The 19,159-nt window shown below is 36.1% G+C and overlaps 3 protein-coding genes and 1 long non-coding RNA gene across 5 annotated transcripts; 1 reads left to right on the top strand and 3 right to left on the bottom strand.

Annotated features, from left to right (window-relative positions):
• Positions 1–3,505: 3,505 nt before the first annotated feature.
• LOC118271308 (uncharacterized) lies at positions 3,506–5,352 on the bottom strand. Its single transcript, XM_035587347.2, has 2 exons — positions 4,852–5,352; positions 3,506–4,227 (listed from the first exon to the last, which is right to left on the bottom strand). The coding sequence occupies exons 1-2, from the start codon at positions 5,302–5,304 to the stop codon at positions 3,814–3,816; spliced, it is 867 nt and encodes a 288-aa protein (XP_035443240.2). The 5' UTR covers positions 5,305–5,352; the 3' UTR covers positions 3,506–3,813.
• LOC118271309 (uncharacterized) lies at positions 3,506–18,608 on the bottom strand. Its single transcript, XM_050695945.1, has 3 exons — positions 18,110–18,608; positions 16,984–17,511; positions 3,506–3,711 (listed from the first exon to the last, which is right to left on the bottom strand). The coding sequence occupies exons 1-2, from the start codon at positions 18,560–18,562 to the stop codon at positions 17,101–17,103; spliced, it is 864 nt and encodes a 287-aa protein (XP_050551902.1). The 5' UTR covers positions 18,563–18,608; the 3' UTR covers positions 3,506–3,711; positions 16,984–17,100.
• LOC126911060 (uncharacterized) lies at positions 3,507–17,422 on the top strand. Of its 2 annotated transcripts, none has more exons than XR_007705611.1 (3): positions 3,507–3,555; positions 12,800–13,075; positions 17,262–17,422. It is a non-coding gene; the product is annotated as an uncharacterized LOC126911060 (long non-coding RNA). The 2 variants fall into 2 exon arrangements; XR_007705610.1 differs by lacking the exon at positions 3,507–3,555 and adding an exon at positions 12,545–12,645 and having other exon boundaries at positions 17,262–17,421.
• On the bottom strand, positions 12,906–14,448 carry LOC126910603 (uncharacterized). The gene is made up of 2 exons (XM_035587351.2): positions 13,952–14,448; positions 12,906–13,325 (listed from the first exon to the last, which is right to left on the bottom strand). Exons 1-2 carry the CDS (start codon positions 14,402–14,404, stop codon positions 12,906–12,908), a joined length of 873 nt encoding a protein of 290 aa, XP_035443244.2. The 5' UTR covers positions 14,405–14,448.
• Positions 18,609–19,159: the final 551 nt, after the last annotated feature.

Below are 19,159 nucleotides of genomic sequence, written 5' to 3'. Positions count from 1 at the left end.
TGGAGGATCAGGCGTGTTTCCTCATAGCGAACACGCCATTCAGCGACAGTAAACTCACATTGGTGAGGGAGGCCACGCAAAGAGATCAAGAATGTGAACTTATAAGACATTATATTCTTGCTGGTTGGCCGAGATATAAAAAAGATTTACACGACATAGTAAAGAAACATTGGTCATATAAAGAAGAATTACAGCTGATCGATGGAGTGATCTTCAAGAACCACTTAGTGTACATACCACGTGAATTGAGAGGTGAAATGATATCACGTGTTCACGAGGGGCACTTGGGAATCGACCGATGCAAGCGTCGAGCTCGTGACGTAATGTTTTGGAACGGGATGTCACGTGACGTGGAACAGACAGTGCGCGCCTGCGCCACCTGCGCGGAACACGCAGCGCGAAATGTGAAGGAGCCAATGATACCACATTCCATTCCGGACTCACCCTGGAGAAAGGTTGGCGCTGATTTATTCTTTTGTGACCAAAAGAATTTCTTAATAATAGTTGATTATTTCTCGAATTATATAGAAATAACCGCCTTAAGAAATATTGGATCCAGGGTGGTAATTGAAGCAATGAAGGATCAGTTTGCAAGACATGGGATTCCAATGGAATTAATTACAGACAATGGTCCAGCATTTCGGTCCAGGGAATTCAAAAAGTTCGCAGAAGACTGGTGTTTCACACATACAACATCATCACCCAATTATCCACAATCAAACGGATTGAGCGAAAGAGCTGTAAAAACAGTTAAGGGAATAATTAAGAAATCGTTATGTACAGGTACGGATTATTATTTAGGGCTACTAAACTTTAGATCAACACCGAGAGATGGAATTAGCTCACCATCACAATTACTGATGGGGCGACGACTAAATACCCGTCTACCAGTACATACAGAGAGGTTAAAACCGGAACGCAACAATAAAAGGGACTTTGAGAATATTGTAACAAAACGAGTCTTGTCGAAAAAACAATATGATATGCATGCCCGAGAATTGCCTGCGTTAAAACCAGGGCAAAGAGTTATAGTAACAGATGATGATAAGCGTCGACGACATATGCAAGTGCAGGCACCAGCGCCGCAGCCTCGCTCCTACTTCCTCACGGATAGTAGCGGTCGAAGGTATCGCCGCAACAGAAGGCATATCCTTAAAGATGGCGCGGAGGATGCCGCTGCACTTCCTGCTTCCAAGCAAGGGAAGGAGGATAGTGGTAGTGAAGACAATGAGCGCACGAGTACCTACAGTGATGCAGAAGAGAGTATGTACGAGGGGCTGAGCGATAGCTACAGGGTAGTGGATAGGTCGGCTAGTTCTTCTCCTAATTCTAATAGAATACAGCAAACACGGGCTGCTTCTCGACGGGCACGTGAGAAACTTGCATTGTTTTTTAAAAATAAATTTATATATAATAGTTGTTACGTACGATAAATTGTCTTTATTTACTTTTAAGTTTAAACATGTGTTAAAATGTTAGTTGTGTAAGTTAATGAAAGGATGACGAAACTATAACATAAGTACAACTTTATCTTACAAGTTAATTTTGATTATTTGTAAACGAAAAATGTCAGATTGTATATTTACATAAGTATTAATGTGTAGTTATTTGGTGATGGGTATCTATTTAGTTTATCGTTATTTTTTATTTAATGAAAGGGGAAGATGTTATATATATTGGTTGTTGAAGGTAGACTGCAAATTATAAAATTATGTATCTACCGCACAAGTTAAATAAATCAGTCTTTGTCTAGCAAGTTCGTGTTTCACTTCAGTTAGGTTAGGTTAGGTTAGGTTTGGGTTAGGTTTGGGTTAGGTTATGTTATGTGAAAGAGACTTCAAAAAAACTCTGTTTAATCCAGTCTCTAAAATGAGAAAGTTATGGTATCCACTCGCACAGCTCGTTCCAAATTGTAGATTCCTATGGAGAAGAAATTAAAGTATACCAGTGCAATCTACGAAAATAAACAATCATTTCTTAACGAAGATTTTATTGTTATATTGCTGCCAACACATAGCTCTACCTTTGTGTTACGAAGAGGGCTCTCGCCCAATGTATCGCCCACACCTTCCTCCGACATACTTATAAAAACTGAATGAAATTCGTAAACTGTTTGATTCCCTTTCTTTCTCAAGCCTACTCGTTGGTCGAGTGATCGCTAATGCGTCTGCCGGACAAGGGGTCTTTTTTTAATTTATTTTTTTTGAGGGGGGAAATCATCCAATGACTTTTCGGACAAGGGGTCTTGGGTTCGATTCTCGGGTCGGACAAAGTATTGCTGGGCTTTTTTCGGTTTTTCGAAAATTTCTCAGTAGTAGCACGGAGTTATTAGCTAATGGTGTGAGAAGCTGATAAAATAATTGACCATCTGTAATGAACTAGAATTCTTGCAAATAACTAAAATATCATTGAATATTGATTATCGTACTCAGAGACATTCATTAAGTAGGTACCTACTCAATCGAATACATTCCGCTCTTAAGTTCTAATCAGTCATTACCACTCTCATATAATAAACCGTGACTCGGGGCTACCGGTGAAACAGCACTGAAATTCCATTTTTTTCTGACTTAGATACAGGCTATGTACTGGTGGCCCAGAGGTTTAAGACGCCGCTTCTCATGCTTGAGAGCGCGCGTTTCAAACCTACCAACGGCAAGGTACCAATATATTTTTTTCTAAGTTATATGTACTTTCTAAGATAATTTAAACACCACAAATGGCGAAAAAAATCATTGTGATGAAACTTGGACTTATAACTTCTAAATATAAATTTGCAATCACCACGATCACCACGTTGGCTCAACGGGTGCCAACCCGCGTTGAGCCAACGTGGTGATTAATGCTCAAACATTCTCCGTGTGAGAAAGGCCTCTTGCCTTTGGTCAGTAGTGGCTGCTGCTGATTAATAAATAAGCTGTTGATTGATTGAAGTACAGGCTACTAACGGTATCTATTAATTATTAAAATATTTTTACGATATTTTTAAGTACTGCATATCATTTTTACAGACATATTAACTACTGACTAAAAACCACCCCGTTCCTACTCCTACTCCTGCTTTTTGAGCCCAAAACCCGCTAGGTAGTTCGCAGCTCTAGATCAGACGTCCGCCCTACTGAGCTCTGGATGGCTCTTTGAGCCGTACGCCGTACCACTCCCACCAGGACTGCATTGAAACCACGTAGAATTGTTATAAATGTAATAAAAGACTCATAAACTTATATACTACAATTTTATTTTACATAAACTACATATTTATACATAGTTATATTCCTATAAGTCAGATATCACGTTACATGCTATAAAAATATGAATATTCAGTTATTGCACATGATGGTGTCGATATAGAGTAAATATCAATTTTTACAAAGGAAATATATACAGATTTAAAGTATTAAGTAGATACCTAGATCACTAGATGACAATATTATTGACAAAAATGAAGACACGCTTTTTTTATATTAAATAGACCGACTTTTGGCCGCTATCTCGCCTGATGGTAAGTGATGATGCGGCCTACGATGGAGCACGTTCCCTGCATGATTGTTGATTGTCTGGGCCCTTAGTCTGCTATTACAATTGTGTCACAATGGTCGATCATTGAGCAGTGCGAGAGGGATGGAGCTATACAACCTACATAGCTCCGTCCCTCTTGCACTGCTCAGTGAACGACCATTCTGACACAATTGTAATAGCAGACTAAGGCCCCTGGGTCCCTACTTGCCCGTTATCCAGCAAACTAAAATGCCTCGTTAGCTTAGTGATGTCTTAGGGCGACTTTAGCCGTTCTTCGTCCCTATTCATATAAAGCTAATATAATAGTACAGTGAGAGATAAAATAATGGTTATTATTGAAGCTAAGTTCATTGAACTTGAATTGTACGTAGAGTTTCCGGAAACAGGAGGTCGGGGACGGGGAGGTCTGGGAGGTCGGCCACCAGGTTTTTTTCTTGTCTCCAATGACGTAACTGTAGGTAGTGTAGTACTATAGTTTAAACTTGTACTGTTATAACTTGAGGAAGTTGCATTATACGTGGTCGTTTCATTAATTGCAGTTGTCGCATTTATAGAGACTGTGTTCCTTTTAGCTGTGTTCACATTGCTGAAGGGATTTAAAACGTTCTTTGGATCTTGACAATATGTGGCGTCTACGTGCGGTGGTGTGTATCGGAAAGCGTCTACTAGTACCACTGATTCTGGAGCTGCTTTCCCCACTATGGATATCTGTAACAAATATATAGATAATATTCACTGTTTGGATTCTTTTGACGAAATATAAGATAGTGATACCTATTGATTGATGCCATTAATGATGCAAAATATAGTAAGATATCACAAAAAATAAAAATGAAAATATATTGTACCTAATTATGTACGTGGAATAAAATGCTGTAGAGTAGATTTTTATACCCAATTATCATTCGAAACAACATATTATCATTATCAAAAGCTAAAGTACAAGCATTGACTAGTGTCGGTGATTCTGTCGTCACAATTATTAATTAATCGTAGCACGTAAATATTTATTCCGTCGACACAACAAGTTCTTCAAATCAAACGATAGATAAAATCGGATTATCCATTTATTTTTGTAATAGATACTGATATGATTACGGACTACTGATATGTATTTTATTAATCGTTTTGTGTCTCGGGCCCCGAGCCACTTGGGCCCATCCGACTTAATCCAACCCTGGTGGACTTAACTTGTAGCAATGTCTTGTATAACCTATAAAAGTAATAATTTGAAATTTAAAACAATCTTAATATTAAGTAAACAAAGGACTTAATATTAAGTGAAATCAGTACCGATAAAACATAAAATTGGAAATATAAAAATATACTTACAAATCCTTCATAATTGTCTGTACCATTTAAGGTGATCTTCAATGTTTGAGTGCCATTTGCGGAGTATCCCGAAACTCCACTCTCAGCTTTCGCTCTCACAAAGGAGCCACCACCAGCCACAACTTGACTGACGAAGACCTGAATCTGATCATTGACATCAGACCGTTCCATGTAAATGTCCACTTCGATAGTACCGCCCGATTTCATTGAAAAAACGAATGACGACGCACAACTTGCAGACGATTGAGAACTAGGTTTAATGAAAGTTGTGCTCCCATTCTCTCCAATCATATTTAAATCTTCGTATTTACCGATAAACCAGAGCGGGAGACTATGGCACACGCCATTGTCACTAAACAATTCATTGAAACCTTGTTCGAAATCGTAGTTCACACACAATTCACCAATTGCGTACGACACGAGAATTAATAAAGTAAATGCTTTAACAATCATCACATGTACTGCGCAGGTTACTCGAAATGGTGCGAATGCGGTAGACACCAAGATATTGTATATATACGCCAATTATTTCACGATCGATGACGAAACAGCTAAATCTTAGATAAAGTAATCAATCCTTAACTTTCTTTATCACAGATTTATCGACCGACCACGCAGTAAAATCAAAATTTATCACAAATTCTGCATGTTATTTAGGTAACACACCAGTATAACAAAAGAATTTGAAGATTTAAATGAATTAGCTGATAAGACAGATAGTTCCGTTTCTCTACTATCAATATTTTTGATGCGATTACATACCTTAAATAGGTATGTCATTACTTCGATGACTAGGTTAAAATTTACCCGGACGACTACCGTCCGTAAGCTGCCAAACTAGACACCATACAGACACCAGAGCACCTACACCACACCGCGACAATACCATGATGGATCTCTAAATACTGGCGTCCGAGCTGGCTGTGTCGCCAGATTGGTTGCTTTAACAAGCGGACACCAGGGGCCTTTGTCTGCTATTACAATTGTGTCAGAATGGTCGATCACTGAGCAGTGCAAGAGGGATGGAGCTATACAACCTACATAGCTCCGTCCCTCTTGCACTGCTCAGTGAGTAACTCTATAGAGCTGTACACATTTTGTTGGTAACGCCGATCAGCCGTGCCATTGTGGTGTCCCAGTGTAATATAACTCTAACGCATCTCGCCCTAATTGGACGCCAGATTAATTTTATTTATTATTTAGTGAATATATAAAATATGTAAGATCTCATTAGCGTCTTTAGAACAAAGCTCAAATTTATAGATACGAAAAAAATGCGTTTTACGCTTTGTACTGGTCCGGGGCCCCGTGCCCTTCTACCGACCCAAGTTCGACCCTGTAATTCATTTTTGTGTGTACAAATTGCAACGATAACTAGTATACACCAACACATCGACACAACTATCGCTACACAATATCCCTGTGTGGGTATTCCGTAGTAATGTGCATAAAAACGTTTGTTCATTACGCACACATTGGTATATACTATAAATTATTGTGTCGGTATATGTAAGAATTTCGTAAAAGATTTTATGAATAAAAACAAGGGTAGAGATAAAAATAATACTTAACAAACATTTAATAAATCGAACATCGAACGATCGAGCTACACAAATTATACCCATACAAATATATCTAAAGGAATCTTCTCGTCGTATATTTATGTTATTGAATGCATTACAATATTTCGAAACACTTATTAATTGCACGTTTGGCGTAATGGTTAACGCTTTGAGTCATCGGGCAAAGTGTCGCAGGATCGAACCCAGCAACAACGAGTTCTTTTTGTAGTGTTTACCAAATATTTTTAAACAACATCTAATTCTAAATTTCTAATCATTCGATACTTGAGTATTAAATTTGTAATGTTTGTGGCGACCACGGAACTCTCGGGTCATTTTATTTAGCCCGTTTATAAAGTAACTACCGTCAATTCTTTAAATATTTTCCAAATCACCCAACTTACAAAGTAAAATTATATTCTTAGTTGTCAATTTATGAGCATTTTATTTTCATAGTTTATTGCTACATAATTCGTGTGTAAAGCTCAACATGTCTCAACACTTCACAAATTTGAAAAAGGCAGAAGTAATTATTTTGCACGAACAATAGATAGATCTTTTGTTTTAGATAGATCTTTTCTTTAGTGAAATAGAAAGGCGCTTAACGATATCGGTGAGTAAATAAGATAATTATTATGTTGATATTCTGGGTAATTGATTGAATTAATTATTTTCACTTATTTATTTAAAGTTCTCTATATTTTTAAATATAATAAAATAATGTTATTATTTTATGTTTTATAAATATAATAAAATAATAACATAAAAAAATTAATGAATATTAATATTTGAATAATGAATACTTTTTTATTATTATTGATGAATTTATTATTAGATATTTATTATTAGATAGAATTATTATTAAGAATAAATAATTATTTAATTATTGTTTAATAAATTTAAAACTTAATCTATTTTAATTTATATTAATAGGATACAAATAATAATATTTTCTTAAATATCCTTATAATGGATATTTTTTTATTAATCCTGTTGTAACTTAAAGGATTTTAGTAGCATTTTATTACTGTGTAAACCTATATATATGTAATTATGTTGATTATAAAATATTGTATAATTATTGTGTTTACAACTAAAGCTACTTGTAGTTATATTTTATTCCTATTGATAAATAACTTTATAGAGTTTCGTGGTATTTTAAATAATATATTTTTGTTTAATAGTGTAAGTCCGTGCAGTTATGGGTGCGCAGATATGCGGAGACTGGTGATATTGAAAATTGCCAAGCTGGGCCGAAGCCGAAGGCAAATTCGTTAGCCCGGCACTACGACATCATAGCCAGGCATAAGGTTGATCCCTTTTTCAACGCGCACTACAGCAACGGCACTCGATGTCTTCACGCAAACAATAAGGAGGCACCTGCATTCTGGTTTAAGGTGCAGGAAGCCACCCAAAAAGATATTACCTACTGCCCACAATGCACCAGGAACAGCGATAAAATTTTGCCAGAAGTTTTATAAATTTTGATAGGGCTTATAATGTGGTTATATTTACCGATGTAAAGAATTAATTTCATGCTAGCAGCATAAAGTTGAAATTTATTTGTATTGAATTTTTTTTGGGTTAACGCTGACTTATATCGATTTCTGAATCAGTTACTGAGCCATCAGCCAAATTATATATAGTCCAAATTAACTACAATGTTTATATTTTTTATATAATATTATAATGCAGTCTAGAAAATACGGTGAAGTGATGTTATTGTTATGCGGTTAGAAATTGTCATAATTTCTTTCTATTCAACATGTTGATTCACTTCACTTCTCATTTTAATAACTTATGTAACTAATGTTCAACTAATTTGAAACATTATATTTACGCTCATCCTTAACCAACTTAGAATATGATTCGAAATGTTATAATGTTAAAAACTTATTTGTATTAATCGTCACATTTTTTGCTAACATATTGCCCACTCAATATTGAATCTTATAGCAACCGCCTTAAAACACAAAATGGAGAATTCTAATAACAAAAATTTGCTAATTTCAAGAAATAACAATATTTACTGTGAAGCGGACATTTGGAAAAAAATGTTTTAATTAAATTTTTATAATAATTTTATTTTTTAATACTTTTTTAATTTTAAATTTTAATATTTAAAAAAATTTATATATAATGTTTCTTATTGTTTAATAATAAGTAATATACAATATTAAAATTTAATTTATTATTATTTAATTAATAATAAAAATTATTATTTAATAATATTTTTTTGTAATAATCATTAATTAATAAAAAAATGTTTATGAAAACAATTAATAACATTTTTTATTTGATTTATAGCCAATATTTATACTTTATTTCTATAAAAATAAATTATATGTAATAAAATAGATATCGTTTTATTTACCGACTTAAATGCTTCTTTTATAGTCTGATTTTATTATACACAAAACAAAAATAAACTTAACAAAATAAAATACATCTAAAAATATGTTTTGCTGGTTTCGAACCCACATCGGCGTAGAGGGAGACGATTAGAGCAAGCTCGTTAAACCACTCGTCTACGAGCACTACGTCTAGTTCAGTGAAAATGTTGAACCATATCATCAATTGTAAATATTTTTAACCTTACCCATCTATTAAATTATAAAAATACATATACCGACACAAAATTTATAATATATACCAATGTGTGCGTAATGGTCAAACGTTTTTACGCACATTACTACGGAATACCCACACAGGGATATTGTGTAGCGATAGTTGTGCCGATGTGTTGGTGTATACTAGTTATCGTTGCAATTTGTACATACATTATTTTAATTTGAAATGCACTTACCTCTATTAGTGTTGCCAAACAATTCTCTTTATCTGGGATTATAACTGAGACAGCAAGTGAATTTTAAATGCATAAACATTAACACCGCCACCGCCAGCTCTCGGTGCGAACGGACGTATTCAACTGTTTCGTTTAAAATATTAACTAGAATTAATATCCCGGCTATTGGATTGTATACCTTATTTTTAACTACGTTGAAGTTAAAGTTAAGTTACGTTGAAATTAATAATTCACAGTGCAAACAAATATTTGCCGCATTCTTGTATTATCGGGTTTACCACAGACCTCTGTACGGACTAGACTCGGAACTTGGAAAATGTCACGAACACCAGGCGAACATTCGAACTCAGTTCCTGACCTTACTTCGGAGAATATTACGCGTCGCAAGCGTGGCTATAACGACGACCTTACAGAAGCTTTGGACCAATTCAGCTACAAAATGATTGAGAAATGGAACGAATTGAAATTGGAATTCACTCAAGAAATATCTGAGATAAAGGATTCTTTAAAAAATCTTAACGAGACCACCAATGAATTAAAATCCGAGATAAACCATATTAGAGAAGAATATACAAGAATGCAAAAAACTGTACAAAACTTAGATATACAGCAGAATGACACACAAAAAGAGGTAATGTCGCTACAAAAATCCATTCAATATCATAGTGACGAACAAGATGACCTCAAGAAAAAAACAGAATTACACGCTAAGAATATACAACTCATTAGCACACAATTGGAAGATGTAAGATGTCAAAAAAACAAATTAAAGTCTGAGCTGAACGAAAGAGAGCAGCGAGATAGATTGCTGAACATAGAAATTGTTGGATAGGAAGATTGAAACCAGCAGCATCACCACCCAGCTGTTCACCGGGCACGGTGGATTCTCCGAATACTTGTACCGTTTCAAGCTTCGGGGGAATCCATCGTGTGTCTGCGACTCCGCCGTAGAGGAGACTGTCCCGCACGTGATATTCGCGTGTCCGGTGTACGCGCGTGCCAGACATGAGGTCGAGCAGCGCCTGGAGGGAGAAAAGTTTAGCCCAGAAGACATTCACGAGCATATGAAGAAGGCCAAGACGAGAAATATAGTACTTGACTTGACAAAACATAGCAAAAAATGTACTTAAGACAGATTCTGATTGTGATAACAAATAATTATAATATACTCAAATAACACTAGTAATTTAATATCAATTGTTAAGAAAGAAACTACTTTGTTACTTACTCTACACTTTGTAAAGAAAGAAATGTTAAAAATGTTATTTATGTAAACACAGGCCTTGACCATGTCAGGGGTTTCGGAAACAGCAGGAGGGTTTTTAGCCGGTAAGAGTCCGGCAGTACTCACACCTCTCTACTAGTGGGGAGGTGTGAGTCTCCATGAGGATTTTCCCTCCTTTGGTAAAAAAAAAAAAAAAAAAAAAAAAAAAAAAAAAAAAAACACCCAAACCTAACCCAAACCTAACCCAAACCTAACCCAAACCTAACCCAAACCTATCCCAAACCTAACCCAAACCTAACCCAAACCTAACCCAAACCTAACCCAACCCAACCCAAACCTAACCCAAACCTAACCCTTTAACCGCTCAGTTAAATATCAATTATCATGCACCAAGCGCGGGGCTACTAATCGAAATAATTATATCTACACTAAATAAGGAAGAGCGATCGTGTAAGAGTGAGCATTTTCTCTGTCGCAGTAATACGGTATGAGTGGCAGGGATATGGAAATATCTGTCGCATATTAGTGACACAGTTGGCTATAGGGTTAATGTTATGTGAAAGAGACTTAAAAAAAACTCTGTTTAATTCAGTCTCTAAAATGAGAAAGTTATGGTATCCACTCGCACAGCTCGTTCCAAATTGTAGATTCCTATGGAGAAGAAATTAAAGTATACCAGCGCAATCTACGAATATAAACAATCATTTCTTAACGAAGATTTTATTGTTATATTGCTGCCAACACATAGCTCTACCTATGTGTTACGAAGAGGGCTCTCGCCCAATGTATCGCCCACACCTTCCTCCGACATACTTATAAAAACTGAATGAAATTCGTAAACTGTTTGATTCCCTTTCTTTCTCAAGCCTACTCGTTGGTCGAGTGATCGCTAATGCGTCTGCCGGACAAGGGGTCTTTTTTTAATTTATTTTTTTTGAGGGGGGAAATCATCCAATGGCTTTTCGGACAAGGGTTCTTGGGTTTGATTCTCGGGTCGGACAAAGTATTGCTGGGCTTTTTTCGGATTTTCGAAAATTTCTCACGGAGTTATTAGCTAATGGTGTGAGAAGCTGATAAAATAATTGACCATCTGTAATGAACTAGAATTCTTGCAAATAACTAAAATATCATTGAATATTGATTATCGTACTCAGAGACATTCATTAAGTAGGTACTCAATCGAATACATTCCGCTCTTAAGTTCTAATCAGCCATTATCACTCTCATATAATAAACCTTGACTCGGGGCTACCGGTGAAACAGCACTGAAATTCCATTTGTTTCTGACTTAGGTACATGGCTATGTAGTGGTAGCCCAGAGGTTTAAGACGCCGCTTCTCATGCTTGAGAGCGCGCGTTTCAAACCTACCAACGGCAAGGTACCAATATATTTTTTTCCGACTTATATGTACTTTCTAAAATAATTTAGACACCACTGATAAATGGCGAAAAAAATCATTGTGATGAAACTTGGACTTATAACTTCTAAATATAAATTTGCAATCACCACGATCCACGATTAATGCTCAAACATTCTACGAGTGAGAAAGGCCTCTTGCCTTTGGTCAGTAGTGGCTGCTGCTGATTAATAAATAAGCTGTTGATTGATGGAAGTACAGGCTACTAACGGTATCTATTAATTATAAAAATATTTTTACAATAATTTTAAAGTACGGCATAGCATTTTTTACAGATACATTAACTACTGACTAAAAACCACCCCGTTCCTACTCCTACTCCTGCTTTTTGAGCCGGAACCCCGGTAAACCCGCTAGGTAGTTCGCAGCTCCAGATCAGATGTCCGCCCTACTGGGCTCTGATGGCTCTTTGAGCCGTACGCCGTACCACTACCACCAGGACTGCATTGAAACCACGTAGAATTGTTATAAAGGTAATAAAAGACTCAGAAACTTATATACTACAATTTTATTTTACATAAATTACATATTTATACATAGTTATATTCCTATAAGTCAGATATCACGTTACATGCTATAAAAATATGAATATTCAGTTACATGATGGTGTTGATGTAGAGTACATAAATATCAATTTTTACAAAGGAAATATATACAGATTTTAAGTATTAAGTAGATACCTAGATCACTAGATGACAATATTATTGACAAAAATGAAGACACGCTTTTTTTTGGTGATGATGCGGCCTACGATGGAGCACGTTCCCTGCATGATTGTTGATTGTCACCTGGGCCCTTAGTCTGCTATTACAATTGTGTCACAATGGTCGATCATTGAGCAGTGACGTGTGAGTGGGACGGAGCTATACAACCTACATAGCTCCGTCCCTCTTGCACTGCTCAATGATCAATGACACAATTGTAATAGCAGACTAAGGTCCCTGGGTCCCTACTTGCCCGTTATCCAGCAAACTAAAATGCCTCGTTAGCTTAGTGATGTCTTAGGGCGACTTTAGCAGTTCTTCGTCCCTATTCATATAAAGCTAATATAGTAGTACAGTGAGAGATAAAATAATGGTTATTATTGAAGCTAAGTTCATTGAACTTGAATTGTACGTAGAGTTTCCGGAAACAGGAGGTCGGGGACGGGGAGGTCTGGGAGGTCGGCCACTGCCACCAGGTTTTTTTCTTGTCTCCAATGACGTAACTGTAGGTAGTGTAGTACTATAGATTGGACTAGTAGTGTTATAACTTGAGGAAGTTGCATTATACGTGGTCGTTTCATTAATTGCAGTTGTCGCATTTATAGAGACTGTGGTCCTTTTAGCTGTGTTCACATTGCTGAAGGGATTTAAAACGTTCTTTGGATCTTGACAGTATGTGGCGTCTACGTTCGGTGGTGTGTATCGGAAAGCGTCTACTAGTACCACTGATTCTGGAGCTGCTTTCCCCACTATGGATATCTGTAACAAATAAATAGATAATATTCATTGTTTGGATTCTTTTGGCGAAGTATAAGATATTGATACCTATTGATTGATGCCATTAATGATGCAAAATATAGTAAGATATCACAAAAAAAAAATTCAAATATATTGTATCTAATTATGTACGTGGAATAAAATGCTATTTGTGATATCTAGAGTAGATTTTTATACCTAATTATCATTCGAAACAACATATTATCAAAAGCTAAAGTACAAGCATTGACTAGTGTCGGTGATTCTGTCGTCACAATTATTAATTAATCGTAACACGTAAATATTTATTCCGCTGACACAAGTCATTCAAACCAAACGATAAATAAAATCAGATTATCAATTTATTTTTGCAGCAGATATTGATATGATTACGGACTACTGATATGTATTTTATTAATCTTTTGTCTTTTTTGTCTCGGGCCCCGAGCCACTTGGGCTCATCCTACTTAATCCAACCCTGGACTTAACTTGTAGCAATGTTTAAATAACCCATAGAAGTAATAATTTGAAATTTAAAACAATCTTAATATTAAGTAAACAAAGGACTTAATATTAAGTGAAATCAGTACCGATAAAACATAAAATTGGAAATATAAAAATATACTTACAAATCCTTCATAATTGTCTGTACCATTTAAGGTGATCTTCAATGTTTGAGTGCCATTTGCGGAGTATCCCGAAACTCCACTCTCAGCTTTCGCTTTCACAAAGGAGCCACCACCAGCCACAACTTGACTGACGAAGACCTGAATCTGATCATTGACATCAGACCGTTCCATGTAAATGTCCACTTCGATAGCACCGCCCGATTTCATTGAAAAAACGAATGACGACGCACAACTTGCAGACGATTGAGAACTAGGTTTAATGAAAGTTGTGCTCCCATTCTCTCCAATCATATTTAAATCTTCGTATTTACCGATAAACCAGAGCGGGAGACTATGGCACACGCCATTGTCACTAAACAATTCATTGAAACCTTGTTCGAAATCGTAGTTCACACACAATTCACCAATTGCGTACGACACGAGAATTAATAAAGTAAATGCTTTGACAATCATCACATGTACTGCGCAGGTTACTCGAAATGGTGCGAATGCGGTAGACACCAAGATATTGTATATATACGCCAATTATTTCACGATCGATGACGGTGACGAAGCAGCTAAACCTTAGATAAAGTAATTTATCAATCCTTAACTTTCTTTATCACAGATTTATCGACCGACCACGCAGTAAAATCAAAATTTATCACAAATTCTGCATGTTATTTAGGTATCATACCAGTGTAACAAAACAATTTGAAGATTTAAATGAATTAGCTGATAAGACAGATAGTTCCGTTTCCCTGCTATCAATATTTTTGATGCAATTACATACCTTAAATAGGTATGTCATTATTTCGATAAGTAGGCTAAAATTTACCCGGACGACTACCGTCAGTAAGCTGCCAAACTAGACACCATACTTTACTTATTATTCTGTGACCATACAGACACCAGAGCACCTACACCAGACCGCGACAATATCATGATGGATCTCTAAATACTGGCGTCCGAGCTGGCCGCGTCACCAGGGGCCTTAGTCTGCTATTACAAATGCTTCGTCCCTCTTGCACTGATCAATGATCGACCATTCTGACACAATTGTAATAGCAAACTAAGGCCCCAGATTGGTTGCTTTACCAAGCGGACACCATGTGAGTAACTCTATAGAGCTGTACACATTTTGTTGGTAACGCCGATCAGCCGTGCCATTGTGGTGTCCCAGTGCGATATAACTCTAACGCATCTCACGCTAATTGGACGCCAGATTATATTTAATTTATTATTTAGTGAATATATAAAATATGTAAGATCTCATTAGCGTCTTAGAACAAAGCTCAAATTAATAATAGCCACGAAAAAAAAAACGCGTTTTACGCTTTGTACTGGTCCGGGGCCCCGGGCCCTTCTACCGACCCAAGTTCGACCCTGTAATTCATTTTTGTGTGTATGTACATACATTATTTTAATTTGAAATGCACTTAAGTTAAATAATTTTGATTAATTCTAGAATAAAGCACCATAATACAAAAGCAAAAAAATAAGTCGATGTAATTTTTAAATGAAAAAAAATTAAGTGTGGCCATGCTTCGGCACGAATGGGCCGGTTCGACCGGAGTGATACCACGGCCTCACCGAAAACCGACGTAAAACAACGTTTGCGTTATGTTTCGTTGTGTGAGTGAGATTACCCCTCTTCCCAATCCCCGATTCCCCAATAACCCTTAAATTCCTAACCCCCAAGAGGCCAGCAATGCACTTGTAACGCCCCTGGTGTTCCTAGTGTCCATGGCCGGCGACCATGGAGTACTATTATTATAGATGGGCGGCGACGATTGCTTACCATGAAAAAAAAACAGATTAAATGGTTACATATCTTAATGAACGAATACGATAGGTTGGTTCATTCGCGCCGAACGCGCTCTCGTTTCGTTTTCGTTCAACGTAAAGTAAACTCGCACTAAGGGTACTAACTTGTTGATCAACATGATCTAAAAATGTGTATAATAATTAACAAATCCTCTTTTTCCGCATTACTTCAGCGCTTAAATCAATATAATATTGATTTTACACCATTTCGACTGCTGAATACTACAAAATACAGTGTAGTAGTGTAACTTGGTTACGTGGGACCTGGATAAGTGAAAAACCTTTACAACTGGAACTCATACTCAGGTCCCAACACATTCGCACTGAATTACCTCTATTAGTGGTGCCAAACAATTCTCTTTATCTGGGATTAGTCCTTTCAATGTATTATCATAGTCACCTCTATATCTGCGACAGCAAGTGAATTTTAAATGCATAAACCTCTTTATTTATATAAAAAATATAAAATAAAAAAAATGTAACTGAATATTCATAAAATAAAAATAAAATAAAATAAAAATGCATAAACCTCAGTAAGTGAGAGAGCACCGTTTTTTTATCTAGGATTTTCTCCTGTGTCGTGGGTGCATTTAAAAAACTTACAATTTCATATACACATGACACTCAGACCTGAAACAACAATTTGTGGATCATACAAAGAGTTGCTACGTGCGAGAATCGAACCTGCTACATGTTACGCGGCAGCCATTCTGTTTGTTGATATACTTATTCTTATGCATTTATAATATGCACATAACATATCGTTTTATTTAAGAATCGCACCTCTTTATCTGAAATGACCTGTATTTTCGCCTTTAATAATGGAATCCTGTGTAAATGAGACAAATTTTTACTTATACCTGGTTATCGGAGACACTGGGTTAGTGGAGTACCTCTATAAGTGATACCAATTTGCAAGTCGCTGGATGGCTCACTTAAAAAAGTTTCAGTAGCATAAAGAATGCATTGAAACCAAGTAGAAAGGTTACAAAGGTAATAAAAGACTCAGAAACTCATATACTACAATTTTATTTTCCAAAAATATTAATATTCAGTTACATGATGTTGTTGATGTGGTGATGTATAGAAAATATCAAATTTTTACAAAGAAGGAAATACATATATTCGGTAAAAAATAGATACCTAGATGAAAAGCCTAAGAAGTTTTCCGTCAACTTCCAAAAAAAAATTCAGTGTACATTTGTTTCCTGCCTGATTGATGTCACCTGGGTCCCTACTTGCCCGTTATTCAGCAAACTAAAATGCCTCGTTAGCTTAGTGATCGTAAAAACACGATCGCTTGCACGAAGTCTTAGGGCGGCTTTAGCAGTTCTTCATCTCTATTAATCTAAAGCTGATAGTACAGTGAGAGATAAAATAATAGTTATTATTGGAGCTAAGTTCATTGGATTTGAGTTAGGTATGGAGGTTGGAGGTCGAGGAGGTCGAGGGCGTCTTCCACTATCATCAGATCCTTTTTCTGTCTCCAATGACGTAACTGTAGGTAGCGTAGTACTATAGTTTAAACTTGTACTGTTATAACTTGAGGAAGTTGCATTATACGTGGTCGTTTCATTAATTGCAGTTGTCGCATTTATAGAGACTATGGTCTTTTTAGCTGTGTTCACATTGCTGAAGGGATTTAAAACGTTCTTTGGATCTTGACAATATGAGGCGTCTACGTGCGGTGGTGTGTATCGGAAAGCGTCTACTAGTACCACTGATTCTGGAGCTGCTTTCCCCACTATGGATATCTGTAACAAAGAAATAGATAATATTCAATGTACAAAGTATACCTACCGATTGATGCCATTAATGGTGCAATATGTGGTAAGATATCAGATGAGTTATCTGAACAAATAAAACAGATGGAAAAATATTGTACCTAATTATGTAGGTACGTGGAATAAAATGCTATTTGTGATATCTAGACCAGATTTATATACCTAATTATCATTTTATTGCCTGCATTTGAAATAACATTATCATATCAAAAACTAAAGTAAAAGCCCCGACTCTTGTCGGTGATTCTGTCGTCACAATTATCAATTAATCGTAGCACGTAAATATTTATTCCGCCGACACAACAAATCTTTCAAATCAGCCACTAGATAAAATCAGATTATCGATTTATTTTTGCAATAGATACTGATATGATTACTGAGTCCTTTATCTTTTTGTGTCTCGGGCCCTGAGCCACCTGGGCCCCTCCGACCTAATCCAACCCTGTTGGACTAAGATTATACTCTTATGATAAGAATTTAAAAAAATCTTAATATTAAGTGAACAAAGGACGGTCTGTCTAATCAGTATTATTTAAACATGAAACTGGAAATATAAAAATATACTTACAAATCCTTCATAATTGTCTGTACCATTTAATGTGATCTTCAATGTTTGAGTGCCATTTGCGGAGTATCCCGAAACTCCACTCTCAGCTTTCGCTCTCACAAAGGAGCCACCACCAGCCACAACTTGACTGACGAAGACCTGAATCTGATCATTGACATCAGACCGTTCCATGTAAATGTCCACTTCGATAGTACCGCCCGAATTCATTGAAAAAACGAATGACGACGCACAACTTGCAGACGATTGAGAACTAGGTGTGATAAAAGTCGTGCTCCCATTCTCTCCAATCATATTTAAATCTTCGTATTTACCGATAAACCAGAGCGGGAGACTATGGCACACGCCATTGTCACTAAACAATTCATAGAAACCTTGTTCGAAATCGTAGTTCACACACAATTCACCAATTGCGTACGACACGAGAATTAATAAAGTAAATGCTTTGACAATCATCACATGTACTGCGCAGGTTACTCGAAATGATGCGAATGCGGTAGACAACAAGAAATTGTATATATGTACATATACGCCAATTATTTTACGATCTAAACCTTAGATAAGGTAATTTACCAATTACCTTTATCACAGATTTATCGGCCGACCATAAATTAAATATTCACAAATTCTTCATTTTATTTAGGTAAAATACCAGGGCAACAAAAGAAATTAATGATTTTAATCATTCACTAACCGATAAGACGAATAGTTCCGTTTCTCCAATATAAATATTTTTGATGCATATACAATGTGATAGGGGTGACTTCTAACTCGTTAAGGCTGAGTACTACATCTAATTTTATCGACCAAAGTCGGGGGTCGAAGGGGTCGAACCCCCTCCCCCTAAAAATTATGGCCATTTTAATATTTTTTTTACTTTTTTTGATATCAAAGGTTGTATGCGTCGTAGAAACAAAAAAAAACGACAAACGGTAGCTTGGCTAACTAATTCATTACTTTTTTCATATGTTTGATAATGTTTTGGTGAGAAAAAAAAAATCATTTGTGAATTATTTTTACCGAAAAACTATTTTTCAATATTTTAATTGGGGG

This window comes from Spodoptera frugiperda, chromosome 9, assembly GCF_023101765.2.
Source record: "Spodoptera frugiperda isolate SF20-4 chromosome 9, AGI-APGP_CSIRO_Sfru_2.0, whole genome shotgun sequence".
NCBI lineage: Eukaryota > Metazoa > Arthropoda > Insecta > Lepidoptera > Noctuidae > Spodoptera > Spodoptera frugiperda.
This window is presented reverse-complemented; position numbering and strand designations above follow the sequence as displayed.